At 43.4% G+C, this 17,455-nt stretch overlaps 1 protein-coding gene across 8 annotated transcripts in view; it reads left to right on the top strand.

Moving 5' to 3' along the window:
* The window catches only part of SLC24A2 (solute carrier family 24 member 2), a 242,301-nt gene that overhangs the window by 150,765 nt on the left and 74,081 nt on the right, over positions 1-17,455 (top strand). For all 8 annotated transcript variants that reach the window (XM_042964393.1, XM_042964396.1, XM_042964390.1 and 5 more), the window contains exon 4: positions 1,388-1,496. In XM_042964393.1, the coding sequence (XP_042820327.1) occupies positions 1,388-1,496 (109 nt within the window). The remainder of the gene's footprint in view (positions 1-1,387; positions 1,497-17,455) is intronic.

Raw genomic sequence — 17,455 nt, 5'->3', positions numbered from 1 at the left:
CCAAGACAACGGAGTGAACCAGATTTCCTTAGTGTTACATTTCGCGGTCCAGTGTGTATCTTAAAATGCTAATGGTGGCTTGGTCTAGGAGGCAGCACTTGCCAAATGTATTTGATTGTGAAGTCCCTTGTGGGACTCTTCTTGGAAAGCCCCCTTGTGAGTCTTGAGTGTGATGGTATATATTGGAAAACCCTGTAATGTAGAGATGGTTGGGAGACTGTAGGAAATCGCATTTTATTTTTACCTGGCCCCAGAAAAATTTTATGTTGAGATTTTGCATCAGAAGTTCAAAAAGCAATTAATTCCCTCATACCACATTACCTCCCTCCCTCTTAAATCCAGCTGCCTGTAAAGTTCAGCTACTTCTTAAGTCTCTTTCCCCGTGAGAACTAGCACAGACTCAACCAAAGGAGGAGAAAGCGGTTCCTAGTCAGGATAAAAAAATCTATCAAATCCAGACGGTTTAGGGCTTCTTTTTTTAGACTGTTTGCTTTTGAAGATGCCATGAAAAGAGTTTGTAAGTAACCTCATCTCTAGAAGTTCTTTCTTCCTCTCTTACCTGTCAGTTTCATTTAATTAGCCAAAGGCTCACACTAGTAGTTTATGCAAAAGGAGCCTCCCTTGGACGTCAGGAAGTTTTTCTGTGGACTCAATAAGAGGTTCTTTCTCTTCAAATCTCACTTAATACACACCATAGGCTGTGGACCTCAGGGTAGAGATGAGGTGTCCCAGGAGATCTGCAAAGTGTTCCTTTGGGGAGTAAGGAGAAAATATTAGCTGCTCTATCATTTACTTTCTATATTCTTCATAATTTCTACTTTTGCAAATGTCTTATGCTAGACAGACTCATATTTTAGTGTGTGTGGATATAGAGACAGAGATGCGTAAATATAAGCATACTCAAAAATGTTATGGATGGGGTGCACGGTCCGAACATTTTAAGGATCATCCACTGGGTCAAATAGATTTTGAGAGAAGCAAACCCGAGATCCATTTCTCTATTCTCTGACTTTTGTCTGTGTGACTTGGGCACCTCATTTCACTTCTCTGAGACAAAGTTTCCTCATCTGTCTACAGGGAATAATGACCGCAGCTAGTTCACGGGGCTCATTTGGAGATTGAGATAAAGTGATAGATGTGAAGCACGTAGCGCACCGACTGGCATTTACTAAGCTCCCCTCCCCCACCCCGCAAAACATGTAGCAGTTGATTCCCTTAGGATGTGAGAAAGCAAGATTTGAAATGTACTTTGAAAATCTCTCATCCAGTGGTGTGTGATCATGTGACATCAATGGGTGCCCACCAGACCAAATGAGATCTGACCTGTAATACACTTGCCTGTAGTTGCTGAGAACTAACAGCGTCTTTGTCTGGTTTCTCTGCTCAGGCTAAGCCACGTCTCCAGCGAGGTGGAAGTTCTGCCTCCCTCCATAACAGCCTCATGAGGAACAGCATCTTCCAGCTCATGATTCACACCCTTGACCCACTCGCTGAAGGTAAATGTCAGGCGTTTAGTCTGGGAGCTCGGTGGGGGGTAAAGGCGATGTGAAAAGGTTTCTCTTCAGAAACATGTTTATGCTTCCATCACATAAGCCTGCCAGTGTCCTCATGTGGAACATCTGCCAGAGGAAGCCCTGGCCCCTTGGCATGCTTTATCTGCAACGCTCCGTTCACAATTGGAGAGTTTTGTACCAGGAGTAGGATCCGGGGTCTGTGTACCGATTCTCTTTTGATGCCTCCAGCATAAATAGTTTGTTATGAGGAAGAGAAGACAAAAAGGCTTCTCTCCCTTCCAGCTAGAGTGACAGTGCTCTTTCATCATCCCTCCTAAGTTCCAAAATGTAGTTGTATATGAAGATTAATGGTGTATTTTGAAAAAGAGAGAGAAGGGGACGCCTGGGTGGCTCAGTTGGTGAAGCGTCCGACTTCAGCTCAAGTTCGTGAACTCGAGCCCCACATCGGCCTCTTTGCTGTCGGCACAGAACCCACTTCAGACATCTGTCCCCCTCTCTCTCTGCCCCTCCTCTGCATGCTCACCCTCTCTCTCTGTCTCAAAAATAAACTTTCAAATTGTTTTTAAATAACAAATAGAGAGAGAGAGAGAGAAGAGAACTCCATGCTTAGTAGGGTCGTGAATAGTTTGGGGAATGATGTTCACTGTAGAACGTTAATATTGTCCTGATTCTTTGGCAGTTGGAGGGTGGTTGGTGACCATCCAAAGAGCCTTCTCGAAGGTAAATGCTTAGCACCAGTTTGACTCCCTTTGACCAGTCACTGGGGACCTAAAAGGCCTGGTTCATCTCCTAGGGTAATCATATGAACCATCACAAAGAATCCGGTATTGTTTTCTTCAAGTTTTACTCGTTCACAATGAAGGCAGATCCATTGTGTTTCTTAACTTGCATAACTATCCTAAAAAAATTAATTTTCCAGTATGTAGCTGTCTTAAGTGTTAAATAAATCAGAGTTAGGCTGCTAACAAGGGATTCAAACGTAAGCTAGTCTGTTCTCCCTTCACCTCCATACCTTATAATTGGGCCTGATGTTACATGGGGGCTAACATGTTACATGGGGATCATTGGAAGAATAGCGTCTGGGACACATGGGATGAGATTGTCAAATCATGTCACATAAATCAGATCTCTTAATATAAAGCTTTGCTGAATAATTTTAGGGGTGCAAGTCGTAAGAGATTCAGATGAAGGAAAAAATTCGGGGGACCTCAAGAATGGCTCCCTAGGCCCTTTCTTCCCTCACTAAATACACACGTCTCACCCAGAATAATAGGTGAGGATCATGGGGTCACCTCTTACTACAGAGCATTTTTATTAGGAAACATCTCCATTTTATTCCCACAGAGAGTTGCATAGCTGATATGATATTCTGTAAGGAGCCCTGCTTCATAGATCCTGAGTCCTGTTGGCTAGAGGTAATCTTTAGCGAGGGGCATCCTAAGTATCATTACTCTCTTTACCCAGAGGCCCACTAGACAAGGGAATTACACGTGGTCACTAGCCTTCTCTTCCTTCTCTTGGATCCCTCCCACTACCCCGGAGAAGGGAATGAAGCGATGGCCGGCCAACTTCCTCCCAGCCACTAAGCAGTTGTGTGACGTTGGGCAAGTTAGAGTCTCTCTAGTACTTGGTTTCTTCATCTATGGTAGTAGTTGTTTCTGTCTAGCACCTTACAGTTGACAGAGCATTTTCACCCCAGTGAATTTACACTTCATAATTACACTTCGTGGCCAACGTTATTATTCTAATTTCATAACCTATCATACCACCAAGTAGATCTCAAATTTATCTACTCTCTCTGCCAGCTCTTGATTCCAAACTATCCTCGTCACTTACCTGGATTCCTGCAGAGACTTCCTAACTGGATTTCCACTGCCTCATTGCCTCGTCCTCTGTGTATTATTCACACAGCGCCCCCCAATAATCCTCTTACAAAGTAAATCAAATTATGTCACTCCTGCTTATAACCTGCAGTGGCTTCCCACGGCTCTTGGAACAATTGTGAAATGCTTATCATGGTGTGTGTGATATGCCTCTTTCTCCGAACTCGGTTTGACTCCCTTTGCTTTAGCCACAGGGGCCTTTCTCTCTCCAATCAGGTGCTTCTTTCCTCCCTTGGTGTCTCCGCATAGGCTGTTCCCCCCACCCGGAATACTTTTCCTTCTCCCACTCTCTTCCACTTTCCCTGCCCATTCTTCAGCAGGGCCTCCTCATCTCTTGACACACCCTTTCACTTTTCTTTATTGCTCACATTATAACTTGTGTGACTGTTTGTTTACTCCCTCTCTCCCCGAGGATGCAGTAAATTTCTGGAGAACAGGAACTCTATTTAATTCACTAGCTTCCCCCCCCAAACTCTAGTGGAGTACTGGCACATAGTAGCTACTAAAACTCACAAGATTGAGCAAGGTGGCTGAAGTCAGGCTTTTGACCTGATATTCACAAAATTTCAAAGTCTTCTGAAGCCCCATGGGTTTAAGATCATATCTTGGTTATTTTGAGCCACCATCTTTTCCACCCCATCATCCTGAAGGGCCATATGAGAGCAGAAAACCATTTTATCTGCCCCAACTTGATTATGAGCAGGCAACTGAGCGTATTTATTTTTTGCAAAGCAGTATTGTGTAGTAATTAAGAGGACAGACTCCCGAGCCACTCTGTGGGTCTAGATCCCAGCTCTGCATTTACCAGCTGTGTGACCTTGGACAAGTTACTTAACCCCTCTGTACCTCCATTTCCTCATTTGTAAAATCAGGATGTCTGCTTCATAAGGTTGTTGTAAGGACTAAAGGAGTGAATACACGTAAAGGCGGGTCATGAGAACCATAAACAGGTTTGGAATTACTCTATTTCATTATTTTGAAAAATAATTCATCGTGATTCTTTTTAACTTAAAATATTCAAAAGGCTATGATTAAAAAAAGAAGTCTTCCTCCTCCATCAACCTCCCAGTTTTCTCCAGTCCTCAGTTCTTTCCAGAGAAAACTACATGGCAACCAATTTCTCAGGGCTCATTCCAGAGACATTCTATGCATATAGAACTCTGTGTGTATGTGTGTGTGTGTGTGTGTGTGTGTGTGTCCATCCGTCCTTGCCCAGAGATCTCCACAATCTAAATTTCTCTGGTGTTTGTTCGGGAGAGTTCCATTCTGGTGGGGCCTGTTGTTCTTCCTGTTTGGTGGGGGAGGTAATGCTTTGTTTTGGTGAGATAAGACAGAGTGAATCTGGGTTTGTCTCAGAGTTGGGCCATCAGTGATTTTCCGAAACACCTGCCCCTTGTGGGGCTATGTGCAATTAAAGTATTTGTTCCTGCTGTAACAAGATGTGCCTTCTGAATCCAGCGCCTGCTTTCAAGGTGAAACCTCTCCCTGAAAGATGGGGAGCGCTCTAGCGGTATGAATCTGCGAGAACGCTGAGAGCCATATAATCAGTTCTGGACTTGAGTGATTAGAAAATATGGAAAGCACTTCAATGCTTTAAAATTGTTCCATAGCACGCGGCCAAGAAAACAGATTGCTCTGGTATTTTTCCCCCAAAATTCACGATCATTTTCCATTCCAAGAGCAGCCAAAAAAATTAACCCACTGCTCTCAGAAATAGTCGTCTCTCTTTTAGTTTGCATCTAATCACTCGAATTCACACGTCCTCGTGCCAAACCGTCACCTTTTAATAATGTAGAGCATGCTGGTTCCATCACCGGTTTTTGGCACGAATGCTGCTGTGGCTTCCTTACGATGAAGGTCAGTTCGTTGCTGCTCCCAGTGTCCACCTCCATGGGCGCTGGCAGCACGAGACGTACAGCCAGTGTTCACAGAGGAAGTGTTCGACTTCCTTTGGAAACCTTATCTAGGACCAGTGGCTTATGGACAGACATTTCTCTGTCTCGTCCATGCCCCTCAAGTGTTTCCGTCTTCCACAATCCAGCGATGGAGTTGTTGCCAGACGCCTTTACTGGTGGATGGTTCAGCCTCTGAGCCCGAGTCAAAAGATCCAGCAGTGTTTGTGTTTCAGTTGTCTATTGATATGTAACAAAACACCCAAGATGGAGGTGGCTTCAAAGCACCACCATATTGGGGCGCCTGGTTGGCTCAGGCCATGAAGCCTCTGACTCTTGACTTGGGCTCAGGTCATGATCTTACGGTTTGTGAGTTACAGCTCCGCATCAGGCTCTGTGCTGACAGTGTGGAGACTGCTTGGAATTTACCCTCTCTCCCTCTCTCTTTCTCTCTCTCTCTCTCTCTCTCTCTCTCTCTCTCTCTCTCTCAAAATAAATAAATAAACTTTAAAAAAAAAAACAAAAACTAAAGAAGCACCAGGCACCTGAGTGGCTCAGTCAATTAAGCCTCTGACTCTTGATTTGAGCTCAGGTCATGATCTTGTAGTTTGTGAGTTCGAGCCCTGCCTCAGGCTCCATGCTGACAGAGTGGAGCCTGCTTGAGATTCTCTCTCCCTCTCTCTCTGCCCCTCCTCTGATCATGCATGTTCTCTCTCTCTCTCTCTCTCTCTCTCTCTCTCTCTCATAAATAAATAAATAAATAAATAAATACCACCACCATATTATTATTGCTCATGATTTCATGGATCAGGAATTTGGGCAGGGATCAGCAGGGATGATTCTTCAGTTCCATGTGGTATCAGTGGAGGTCACTTGGTGTTCTATAGTAGATGGGCTGGTTAGAGGGTCTAAAAGTGCCTACGTCCAGCTGAGTCCAGCTGGACACCCCCCCCACCACCACCACCCCGCCGACTCTCCATGTTGTCTCAGGGCCTTTCCACATGGTTGGACACAGTGGCGAAGGGTTCCAAGAGCAAATCTTCCAAGAGGCCCAGACACAAGCTGCAAGGATTCCGATGAACTAACCTGGGAGATCCCCAAATGTCACTCCTGCATTCTACCAATCAAGCAGTCACAAAGGCCGGCCCAGACTCTAGGGGAGAAGGAGACTCTATTTCTCAATGGAAAGACATCAAAAATTTGAAACCACCTTTAATCTAATCCAATGTTTCAGAGACACATAACATCAGTTGGTTCATGTGTTCATTGGTGTGCTTTGGACAGACCACACTGTGTGAAAGGGATGAAGCCATAGTCAGACCACCTTGGATGAAGGTTTAGTCCAAAACAAAACTGAGCAGTGCCTTTCCAGGGTGACAAAATGAACAGGACACTGCTTATGAAAGAAGGGTATCTGTTCATAGCGTGTGTAAATAGTTGGAATAAGGAATGAGTTTCTTTTATAAGAAAGCCCTAGAGAGCTAGTATTAGCCATCTTTGGGATCACAGTATGGCTGTCTGAATTGATCTTTCTAATAAATTCAGTGTCTCATATTGATTTTAACATTTTCTCTAAATAAGCCATTATATAAAATAAGGATGCTGGAGGTCACACTTTCGTATTGGATAGCTTCTGCTATCAATTTGTCTAGATAATAATACCACTAACTAATACTTGCAGAGCGCTTACTATGAGCCAGGCACTATGTTAAGTGGTCTACACAAACCATCTCATTTAACCCTTGCACTAGCCCTACTCCATCATTCAGAGAATGACACCGTAGTGTAAAGAGGCAGTGTCTTGCCTCACCAAACGATACAGGCAGTAAATGGCAGAGCCACAGTTTGAACCTGTATCTACCTGACTCCAAGTCTGTGTTTATACTTCTTGTGTTTCTCTGCTGCCTTGTGTAATCTCACATCCAACTCAGTGTTCCCTGTTCTCCTGGTGTAGACAACAGCATAAACAGTGGGAGCTCTGACCTATCCCTGGACCAATCATACATTCAGTTTGGAAGATGTGAATTTCCTATACAGATGGCTTTGCAGCAAGGCCTGTCTTAGCCTTGGTCCCTCCCATCACGTCCCCCGTACCTTGAGTTGCAGCCACTCTTGTGAGCCCTCAGCACAACTTGCTCTCATCCCTGAGCTGCTGAATTATTGTTGACCTGCCTGTCCAGATGACATGGCTACTATTCTACAGGTATCCCATAGCTAACTCTGCAACTCCAGCAGAGCCCAGGGACTAGGTGATAGATTGGAGACACTGACATGGGGACAAGGCATGTGGAATGCCATTAGAGTTTGGCTATGTAGCAACAAAGTCAGCATGTGGTTCAAGAATCAGACTGCCTGAGTTCAAATCTTGGTTCAACCTCTGGCTTTGAAACTGGGCCTCAGTTTCTCCACTTTTAAAATGGGATAATGATAGCACCACCAGAATACATTTATGATTGGTATCGCTCTACCTTTTAGGGCCTTGGTTTCTTCACCTGTAAAAGGGAATAATGATTGTTCCACTACCAAAGCTTTATGGTGAGCATTCAATACAGTAATACCCCAGAATCATTAAATTAGTGCTCATTGGCTGGTGACAATGGTTTTCCAGTTAAAATTGTCTTCAGTGTAATGTAATAGAATGTAATTGCTGTGGCTTCATTTAAGAGGTTTCTTCAAGACTTTATTTTTTTAGAGAAGTTTTAGGTTTACAACATAATTAAGAGGAAGGTACAGAGAGTTCCTATATACCGCTTACCCGCACACATTAAGAGCCTCCTCACCTTAGGGTTCACTCTTGGCATTGTGCATTCTGTGGTTTAGGCAAATGTGTAATGACATATATCCATCATTATACTATCAGAGTATTTTCTTGCCCTAACAATCCTCTGTGCTTTGCCTGCACATGCTTCCCGTGTGTGTGTGTGTGTGTGTGTGTGTATGCACGCACACACACACACACACACACACACACACACACACACACACACCTGGCAACCGTTGATCTTTTTATTGTCTCCATAGTTTTGCCTTTTCTAGAATGTCGTAAGGATGGAATCATGCCGTAGAACTAGCCTTTTCAGATTGGCGTTAATAGTTTTTTAGGGTTTTATTTCTCTTATTTAACCAGAAGCCCAATAGTAAGCAGTCCAGGGCTGGCCACAGAGTTCCCCTCTGCCATGAGGAACACAGTGTCTTTCTGTTGTTTCATTCTTCCATCCAGAGCATGTTTCTCCCATCTTCATCCTCATAGGAAGGCAGCTGCTTCCCTCCAGTCCCCCACCCCCCATCATCCCAGTATTCTGGGAAGAAGACCGTGCAGCTGTCTTGTTTTCATCAGAAAAACCTTAGTGTTCTCAGAAGCAGACTTCCACTTACACCACACAGGTCAGAATGGAGCTGGGCGGCCACTCCAACTTACAAAGGAACCAGAACGGGGCACTCCTGCCTCCCCAAACATGGGACTCCATGTAGATCCCTGTGAAAGTCAAATGTGTTTCCCTTCTCTGTTTTAAAGGGCTCTCTGTTGGCCTACAAGTCCAACTTTTAAACAGTGGCCCTGGATCCTCCTCCAGAAAAGGCACACCCCAAACTTGTCATCTAAGAATCCTGGTTCCCCTAAAGCATAACAGAAAGATGCCCAACCTCTGCTCAAAACCGTCTGAGCCACAGTAAAAGCCCTAGTCCTTCCAGGGGCCCAAAGGCCGCCTGAGCCCTGCCTGTCTTCCCTCCTCCCTCCCTCTATGCCTTTCTCTGCCCTTCTCTCCCCTCCTCCCCTTCTCTCCTTCCCTCCTCTCCTTCCTCACTTCTCTGGCTGCCCACCAGCTTCTTCACACAAACTCCAAGCACACTCCCGCCTCAAGGTTTTTGTACATATTCTTTCTTCCCCCAGATGTCCAAATGGCTTCTCTCCTCCCTTCCTTTTCAAATCAGCCTTCAAATGCCACCTGATCAGAGAGGCCTTACTCGATTAGCCTTTGAAAAGTAGCGAAATCAAAACAATGATAATAAAGCAGAGCGTTAGATCTTCCTTGACCTGGTCTATTATTTCTCTGTGACAGTCGTCACCATGAATGTATTTTCTTGTTGTTTGCTGTCTGTCTCGCTAATACATCTGGTAGGACAGGCCATGGACAGCTATATCTCCAGGGCCCAGCACACATGGACCCCGATAGTACTTGTTGAATGCCTTAAATGAGTGCTTGCCTTTATAATTGATCTGCTGGAGAGCTCTATCTCTCTGGCCTTGTAAATTGTCTTGGCCCGTGCCCTGCCAAAGGGCTCTTTCTCACTGTGCCCAGCAAAGTCCTAGTCAGTTGATGGCTGTCTCTGCAAGAATGAATAGCAGTCATTTCTGCTTTCGCCACCATTGTATCCCCCAGCCTCTTGCATGGCCCTTATATGCTGGATGAGTGACTAAGTCCGCCTCTGGTTCTGGAGGTATTGCTGTGACGGGAGATGTTTGCTCTCTGCCTCTGGCCTTCTTGGTGAGTTTTCCTGTCCACTTATGCCTTTCTTTCCAAACTCTTGGTTCTTCCATTTCATTTCCTTTTCTTCCCTTTGTTGTACCTTTGGTTCCTTTACTTGTTGCATTTCATGGGCCTAATTACCCATTGTAATTACCATCACTACAGAATTCTAAAAAGCTTATTGTTTTAGCCTTCCATCCATTGTACAAAAACAAATGCCTGTAAAATAGCATCTACCACGTCCTTTTGTGTTAAATCGTATTTGAGGAGGAAATCACAAAAGAAGTTCCTCATTCAGTCTCTCTGGATTCTGGGATTATCTTCTACAATTCCAGTAATTTCTCCTTCCTTGTGGAATTTTAAAATTTGACTTACATTTTTTTCATGGTAAAAACAATTTTATTATTACCAGCAAAATCTAACAGATAAGTGCACCTGATAGAAACACAAAAGTCAGAAAAATACTTGCCTAATGAGCTATCATCGAACTGAAGGATTATTTAACTATAGGGTTTGAGGCAGTTTAGAAAAGCTGCCGCATGCCTTGTGTGCAATTCCCCTCAGGCTGTTTTTTGTAACAAAATCTTCAGAATCCCATGAGGAGATGTCTGAAAATGACACTGTGCTCTTACCTAGCTTATTTGCTGTTAGAAAGACAGGGAAATTTTTCCCTTTGCAAATTCACTTCACATTACCAGAGCCTGCCTCTGCTGTCGTGACTTTCCATTCATGTTACCTTCATTCAGACTGGTTAGGGGAGTGTCCTGGGAGCCTTTCTGCTGGCTTCCTGAAGGACAATTTTGCTCCCTCAACTCCCCTCCAGTAGTTACTGTGACATCCTGTGTCCGTCTTATGCTTTATCAGTGTGGCTCAGGCAGTGGGTGGTGAACAAGCTGCTTCAGGGACCTGAATTCTGGGACATCTCAATGTAAAACCTCACAAATGAGTAGCAAATATCTGGTCTTTTCACCATCTTTCCCATGGGTTTTCGAACTTAAAAAAAAAAATTAACAGCAGAACCCTTTGTTCAAAAGAATTCCCAGAGGGAAGAGTAAAAATATGTTTAAATAACACTGTAGAACTATTAAGAGTTCACTCATGTCAAATCCTTTAGCAATGTGCCCGATTCAAGAGCTTTCCTCTAGATTGGTGATAATAAACATAAAAGCAATAAAGACACCACTTACAAATGCGACAAAGCCATCGAGTACCAAGAATTAACCCAAAGGAAATGTTTAAGAACTTTATAGCAAAAACCCGAAGAACACAGACGATCTCAGTGTTGATATTTAATGAAGATATCAGTTCTCCCTCAGTTAAACTCTCAATGCAACTCAGTCCTAATTGAAATCCCAAGAAGATATTTTATGTGACTTCATCAACTCGATTTGTAAATTCATGTAGAATAAAGAAGAGCAAAGACACTTTTTGCAAAGAACAGAAAGGGAAAATGCGCCCCCATCAGAGATCAGACTGCAGCTTTTGGATGTTCTGGTTGAAGTATTTGGCAGAAGGAGGAGGCAGCTGGGGTCACCCCAGAGGAGCCTCTTACCAATAGGAGTAAGAGGGGAGCACCCCTGCCCTCAGGAATCTTTTCATCGCTCTTAGGTGGAGCGCTCTGCGGGATGGAGAGGGACTTCCTAGAGCACTCGCATCATGTATTTGAAGGAACAAGGTCCTCAGCCCTGAAGCGGTGGAAGTACACATTTATGGAGGCAGCATCACACTGTGACAAGTGCAGGTGAATAAACCAAACCGGCCAACCGTGCCGGGGCACATAGAGCCTTGAGCACAGTGGTGGCTGGAGTAAACACTCAATGTGGGTGATCGCTGCTTGCCGGATCTGAAGGTTATCTCAGGGCGTGAACCTGAAGGCAGAGGCAGCAGGAGAGTGTGCCGAAAGAAAGCTTGTGGTTCTCAAAGGAGGCGAGGAGCCCGGGGAAGGCAGGGAAGAAGGCAGGAATTCAAGGCATTGGAACCGGTGCGCTTGGAGATCCAAAACTAGTATTGTTGGCCCAACCAGAATGGGGACTCCTTTGGGATGAGCAGGCACGTATGTGGCTCTTTTTTGCCTGAATTAACTTTCTGGCAGTCTCTCCTAGTGTCAAGGGGCACTAGGGGTGTGTGTGCGTCTGTGTCTGTGTCTACCATACCTGTGCGTGTGTGTGACTCAAGTGTAGGACGGGAAGGGTCTTCCAGATGGTGAAGAGGGAAAACGAGAGAGTAGAATTAGTTGGGCACACTGTGCCCCCCACCTGATAGTCATCTCAGTAATTCCCTGAACAGTGGCTTTGGAATTTTTGTGTGTTTTATCTCTGAGGAAACTGAAGTACAGAGAGTGACATTACTTGCTCATAGTCACTTAGCTCCGGAGTTTGCCGTCAGAGCCTGAATGTTTTCCACGTACCCAGGACTCCCATCTATAGCCACACATCTTCTGCACACATAGCCATACATCTATTTTGTAAAATCATTCCAATTCTTTAACATATACATTTAGTGCTAACTTGAAGCTGACACTAAGATTAAAAACGTTCACTTGCTTGCTGGGTTTTCTTTTTTTCTCACCAAACAGCAGAACTTGTTATTTCCCTAACTTCTATTTTTAAAAAGAGCTTCAATATGAGTTTTCATAAGTTGTCATTTGATCCCAGAAGAAAGTCATCTTCATGCCTATTTCATTCAAAATGTGGGGAAGTTATCCCTGAAAGGCAGTATCGTAACCTTTCTCTTCATCCCAAGCCATAGATCACTTTACGTTAGCCAAGAAAAATGTTTGCATGCAGCCTCAGCTGGTAAGTGAGTAGACAACCGGAGTGAAAAATCTTCACTGGAGAAGAAGAAAATCCAATCTCCCAGCCGTGTTTTTAAGATGGTAGTAGTTTAAATGCCTGGGTAGAGGAAGACAGACTATTAATGCCTCTCACAGAGCAAACACAGGGACAAGTCAAATAGCTCCTGTATTTGCGGAATAGTAAAGCATTACTCTTGGATTTGAATGGCAAAGATGATTGAAACTGAATCTCTCTTTGGGCTGTACACATCATAAATGAGTTTCATTTGGGGCATGAAGGGCATGTGAGTGGTCTTATTGAAATCAAGGATTTTGAGTATGGACAGGCGTTTTCTCCCTTTCTGTCTCTCTCTCTAATGCTCTCTCTTTCAAGAAGGCTTGCTTTGAAGTAAAGGCAACAAAGGAATGTGGCCAAAAACCTGATTTTGATAGCACTTGAGTTTAAACGTAGCACGAAGAAGGAAAAAGACATGGAAGCATCCATAATCTTACAGCTTTATCTTTGTTCTCTTTAACTTATCACATGCTCAAAAGATGCAGTTAGAACTCCTTTCAGAGGAAGGACTCAGAGCTCCAGAGATAGTGAGCAGCTGTCACAGACATGATGATGTGGCGACCAAAGGATGGGAGCAACCACTGAAAAATGTACTTTGATTTTACCGACTGCCCATTCAAAATGTGTACCGATATATAAATATCATCTGTGATAAGAGAGCATTCAAACGTGTTTTCTTGCCAACGAAACACTAAAGACACTGCTGCTTGTTTAATAACCAGCAGGGCCTCGCTTAATGGAGAGCAAGCTGGATGATTTACATTCGGTTTGGAGAGAGTTTGCTGTGATCATAGCCAAGACCCTTCCCACTTTGACTCTTGAGTCTGGGTTGTGTGCTGTGGGGGCGCTCACCTCTGGATATTGATCATGTTGTAAACACAAATCCTAAAGCTGCTGTCAGGATCTGTTTTCCTCTGATCCCATGATATCAGATCCCCCAAATCTGTCGTCCTCACCTCACTCATTAAAGAGAATTTCCTCACCCACACCAAACTGTCCTCTTTGGGTTGTCGAGGGGCTTGAATGAGACTATATGATGCACACGCACACACACTCACATACACACATTCACACACATCAAGAGTCAAGCAAGATTGTTGTTTACGTAAAGCTTCTGGGTCTACATCAGGTTGATTTCTTCTTTGTGTGTGGATTCATATATTCATTCATTCACTCATTCATTCATTCATTTACAAACACACTCCTCTTGCAAGCTGATGTGGGTGGTTACTCCACTGGGAAACACTTTTTTTTTTTTTACAAGCCCCCACTATTGATAAGTCTCTAGGGGAACATTAGCCAGTGTTTGTCCCAGACAACTTCCTGAAAACCAGTTTAAATGAGGTTGCTGAATCTGAGCCTCAGAAATGTAGTTGCGGTAACCTACGTGGCTCCTTCTGGGGTGGTGATTTCTCTCCTTGACTTCCCAGGGCAGCAGCACATAATCCCAAGTAACCAATAGCAAGTGTAGCTTTCCTTCAATGCTATGACCTTTAGGCCAAAACAACCATCATTGCCAGGAGTTAAAAGTCATAGTGAGTCTGTTTCATTCCATAAGATTATTTGTGATGGAAATTCTCCTCTGCCATTTCTGAAAAACACTTCATCCAGTTAATCACCTTCCTTTCCATGTATGACACAATATGCCATGCAGAGTTTCCTTGCTAGAAAAACTTACTCTTTTCTAGACCTCAGAAGTGTACGCTAGTGAGAGATAATGAGGAGGCGACTCTTGATGCTTGAAGGTAGTATCATACAATATGCCAATTTCGATGGGCTCTCTCCCCTGCTGGGGGCGTTCATGGTGGCTACTTCCCATCAGACCCACGGGAAGAGGAGCACAGTTGTTAGACCCATTGCGAAGCCAGCCACCTTGGCTCAAATCCCGGCTCTGCCACTAACTTGCTGCATGACCTTCGGCACATTATTTAACTTCTCTCTAACTTGGCTTCCTCTTTTGTACAGCAGGGAAGATAATCACATCTCTTAGGGCTAGAAAGTATACTCACTACAGTGCTATTCATGGAGCACACAGAGTATTGCCTGGCACATCGTCAGTTCTGTGCAGGTATTTGTCAAATTGCTTTCAGCTCTTCTTTTTTTTTTCTTGCAATCATCATATTTTCAGGTATTTTTCGGTAATTCAGTAGTAACTTACTGAATTATTTTTTCTATATCTTCCCTTCAAAAGATGCCTATTTACCACATGCCAATTGTTTAGATCCCATGATACCTATCTAGAACATAACATGGGAACTGGTCTTTTTGGTAGTCTGGCCTTTAGTGGAGCCAAAGTCATCCTGAAGCTGTATAGTCATAGTCTCTGTGTTTACCAAGTTCTCCTGTCCTTTGTACAACAAGAAGGAAGTCGTGTGACATGGTACTTAACTCATTTCCTTCCAAAAAGTCCTGATTCCATCCTGGGGTCCATGGCTTTCAGACAGTCAGCAGACTAAAAATAAAATTCCTCTTTCTAAAGTATCGATACAAATCTGGAAAAGCAATAACTGTACTAATTTTTTAATCCTACAGAAACATCATTAGGCCACCGTTTATAGACATGGGATAAGAAGGTCCTTGCCTCCTCTGACATCATCAGATCTGTGTTTCACTGGCAGTCATTTGCTATTTAATCTAAGGAGGAGGATGAACTATTTGTGAAACATATCTTAATCTTCTGCCCTATATTTACATCTGGACTTTAAACTCACTTGTATAGTCCCACTTTACACAATATGGCATTTAAGTAAGAGTAATGGTAAATGGATTTACACTTAAATGGAATTTAGAGGATTGCATGAATATTCTTCCCACTTTAAATTTGATGATTTAAATTCTTCATAATTTGGGGTGATTGTTTCTATTGTGGTAAGGATCCAAGTAATCAGTAAAATGACATCATGGACAATACTAAAGCATAGGATAGTTAATTATGAGAATAGTTTTTACTTTGGGGGCACCTGGGTGGCTCAGTTGGCTGAGCAACCAACTCTTGATTTCAACTCAGGTCATGATCCCAGGGTCATGGGATCAAGCCCCACCTTGAGCCCCGCATTGGGCTCCGCACTGAACGTGGCACCTAAGATTCTCTCCTTCTGCCCCTCTTCCCCACTCATGCTCACTCTCTCTCTCTCTAAAATAAAATGTTTTTAATTTTTAAAAAAGAATAGTTTTTACTTTTAATTTACTTCCACATTGGTGGCATTAATTTCCTGTCTGTCTCACAGTCTTTTTTCCCTCTTTTTCATTCTTTTCTCAAATTCTCTTAACTTCTCAGGCTTCTCCCTTACCTCTTGCCCTTTTCTCCCCTTAGATGGCTGGAGTTTTCTCTTTTATTTTGTGTTTTCATTTTATTGTTTTTCCTTTCTTCCCCTAGGATGCTTTCCTTATATACTTTTCTGATATTGTTTGATGCTTGGTACATCACAGGGTAGAAACTCAGCTGTGCTGACCCAATGGCTGGATATAATTTAGCACTGATTCTCTCTGTCTGGCAAAAACCACTGAATCCAGCCAGGCTGCAAGATGGGATCCAGGAGAACATCCAAGTTGTTCTCTAGCCAGCATGCAGTATCCATTCTCTGCACCAGTGTTTTTTTCCATCTCCATTTCCAAGGTATCCCCGCCATTTTGTCTTCTGTATGCTAAAGACTCTACTGATGGCACTCTTGCGTGATGTAAATCCTCTTACTTTATAGAGGCAATGAAAAGGATTCCAAGAGTTAAGGCCACATACATTTTCCTCCCTGCAGAGTTACTGAAAACAGAATAGTTGAAACTGCAGGGTTAGAACGCTAAAATGGAAGGAACCATAGGTGTCAGTACTGAAGGTAACTAGGCTGAAGAAGATTAACAGTGCACTATTGAATAGAGATCTAATTCAGTTCAGTAGCATTTGAACACCTACAGAGTGCCAGGAACTCTGCTGGGTGCTAAAATTAACAAAATGAGTAAGATGATTCTTTGCCCTATAGGGCAGAAAGCAAATAGGTTAAGGTACATTTGATGAGCACACAACAAAAGTACGTACTTGGAACACACACACAGGAGGGCGTGACTCCCACTAGGGACAGGGGGCGTTCAGGGATGCTGCCTGCAGGAGGGAGCCTCAGAACTGGGTTCTAAAGGATTAAATAAACTAGGAAACCTAATAAAAGTCCAACACAAAAAGGGTAGGATTTGGAGCTGTTGTTTTTTGGTTTTGTGTTTGGAACATTCCCCTGGAAAGTGTGAAACATAGGTGAGAGTAGACAGTCGGAGGTGAGAAAGATTAGGAATTGAAAGTTCAAATAAGAGTATGGCAAGAGCCTCGGACTAAGGTGGGGGCAATGGGAATGGAGTAGAAAAGACAGAATTGAGGATATTTAGGGGTGGAACTGATAGGGCTTCCTGACCGGTTGGGTTGTGAGTGTGGCTTATGATGTGGAAGCTTCAGTAACATCTAGGGCCCCACCCTGTGGATCTTGGTCATATGTAATAGAACCAAGCTCCTATGTCTATGAAAGAAAATGGTGGGCCTATCTATATACACCACCTTATAAGTCCTTTTTTTAAAAAAAAAAAGAATGCAGGAGCAGGAAAACGGAATGGAGTGTTTGGCCACTTTAAAGACTGAGATATGTGTCAGTGTCCTGCACCCCAAATTTGATAAGACTCAGTCAAAAAGTACATTTTGCTTGGTTTTGTAAACATAGCCTTTCAGTTTCCAGAGATGCGTAAATGTGCCCAAGATGTTAGAATATGTCATTAGTGAAACTGTTAGCTTCCTAACCCTTTACCCACACACACAAAAATTTATTGAAAACATGTTTTAGAAACTTGCCATTAGTAGGGCTCAGGCAGATTTTCTGA

This window comes from Panthera tigris, chromosome D4 (genome assembly GCF_018350195.1).
Source record: "Panthera tigris isolate Pti1 chromosome D4, P.tigris_Pti1_mat1.1, whole genome shotgun sequence".
In the NCBI taxonomy this organism is placed as follows: Eukaryota; Metazoa; Chordata; class Mammalia; order Carnivora; family Felidae; genus Panthera; species Panthera tigris.
Note: the sequence above shows the minus strand (reverse complement) of the source record. Positions and strands in the feature narration are given on the sequence as shown.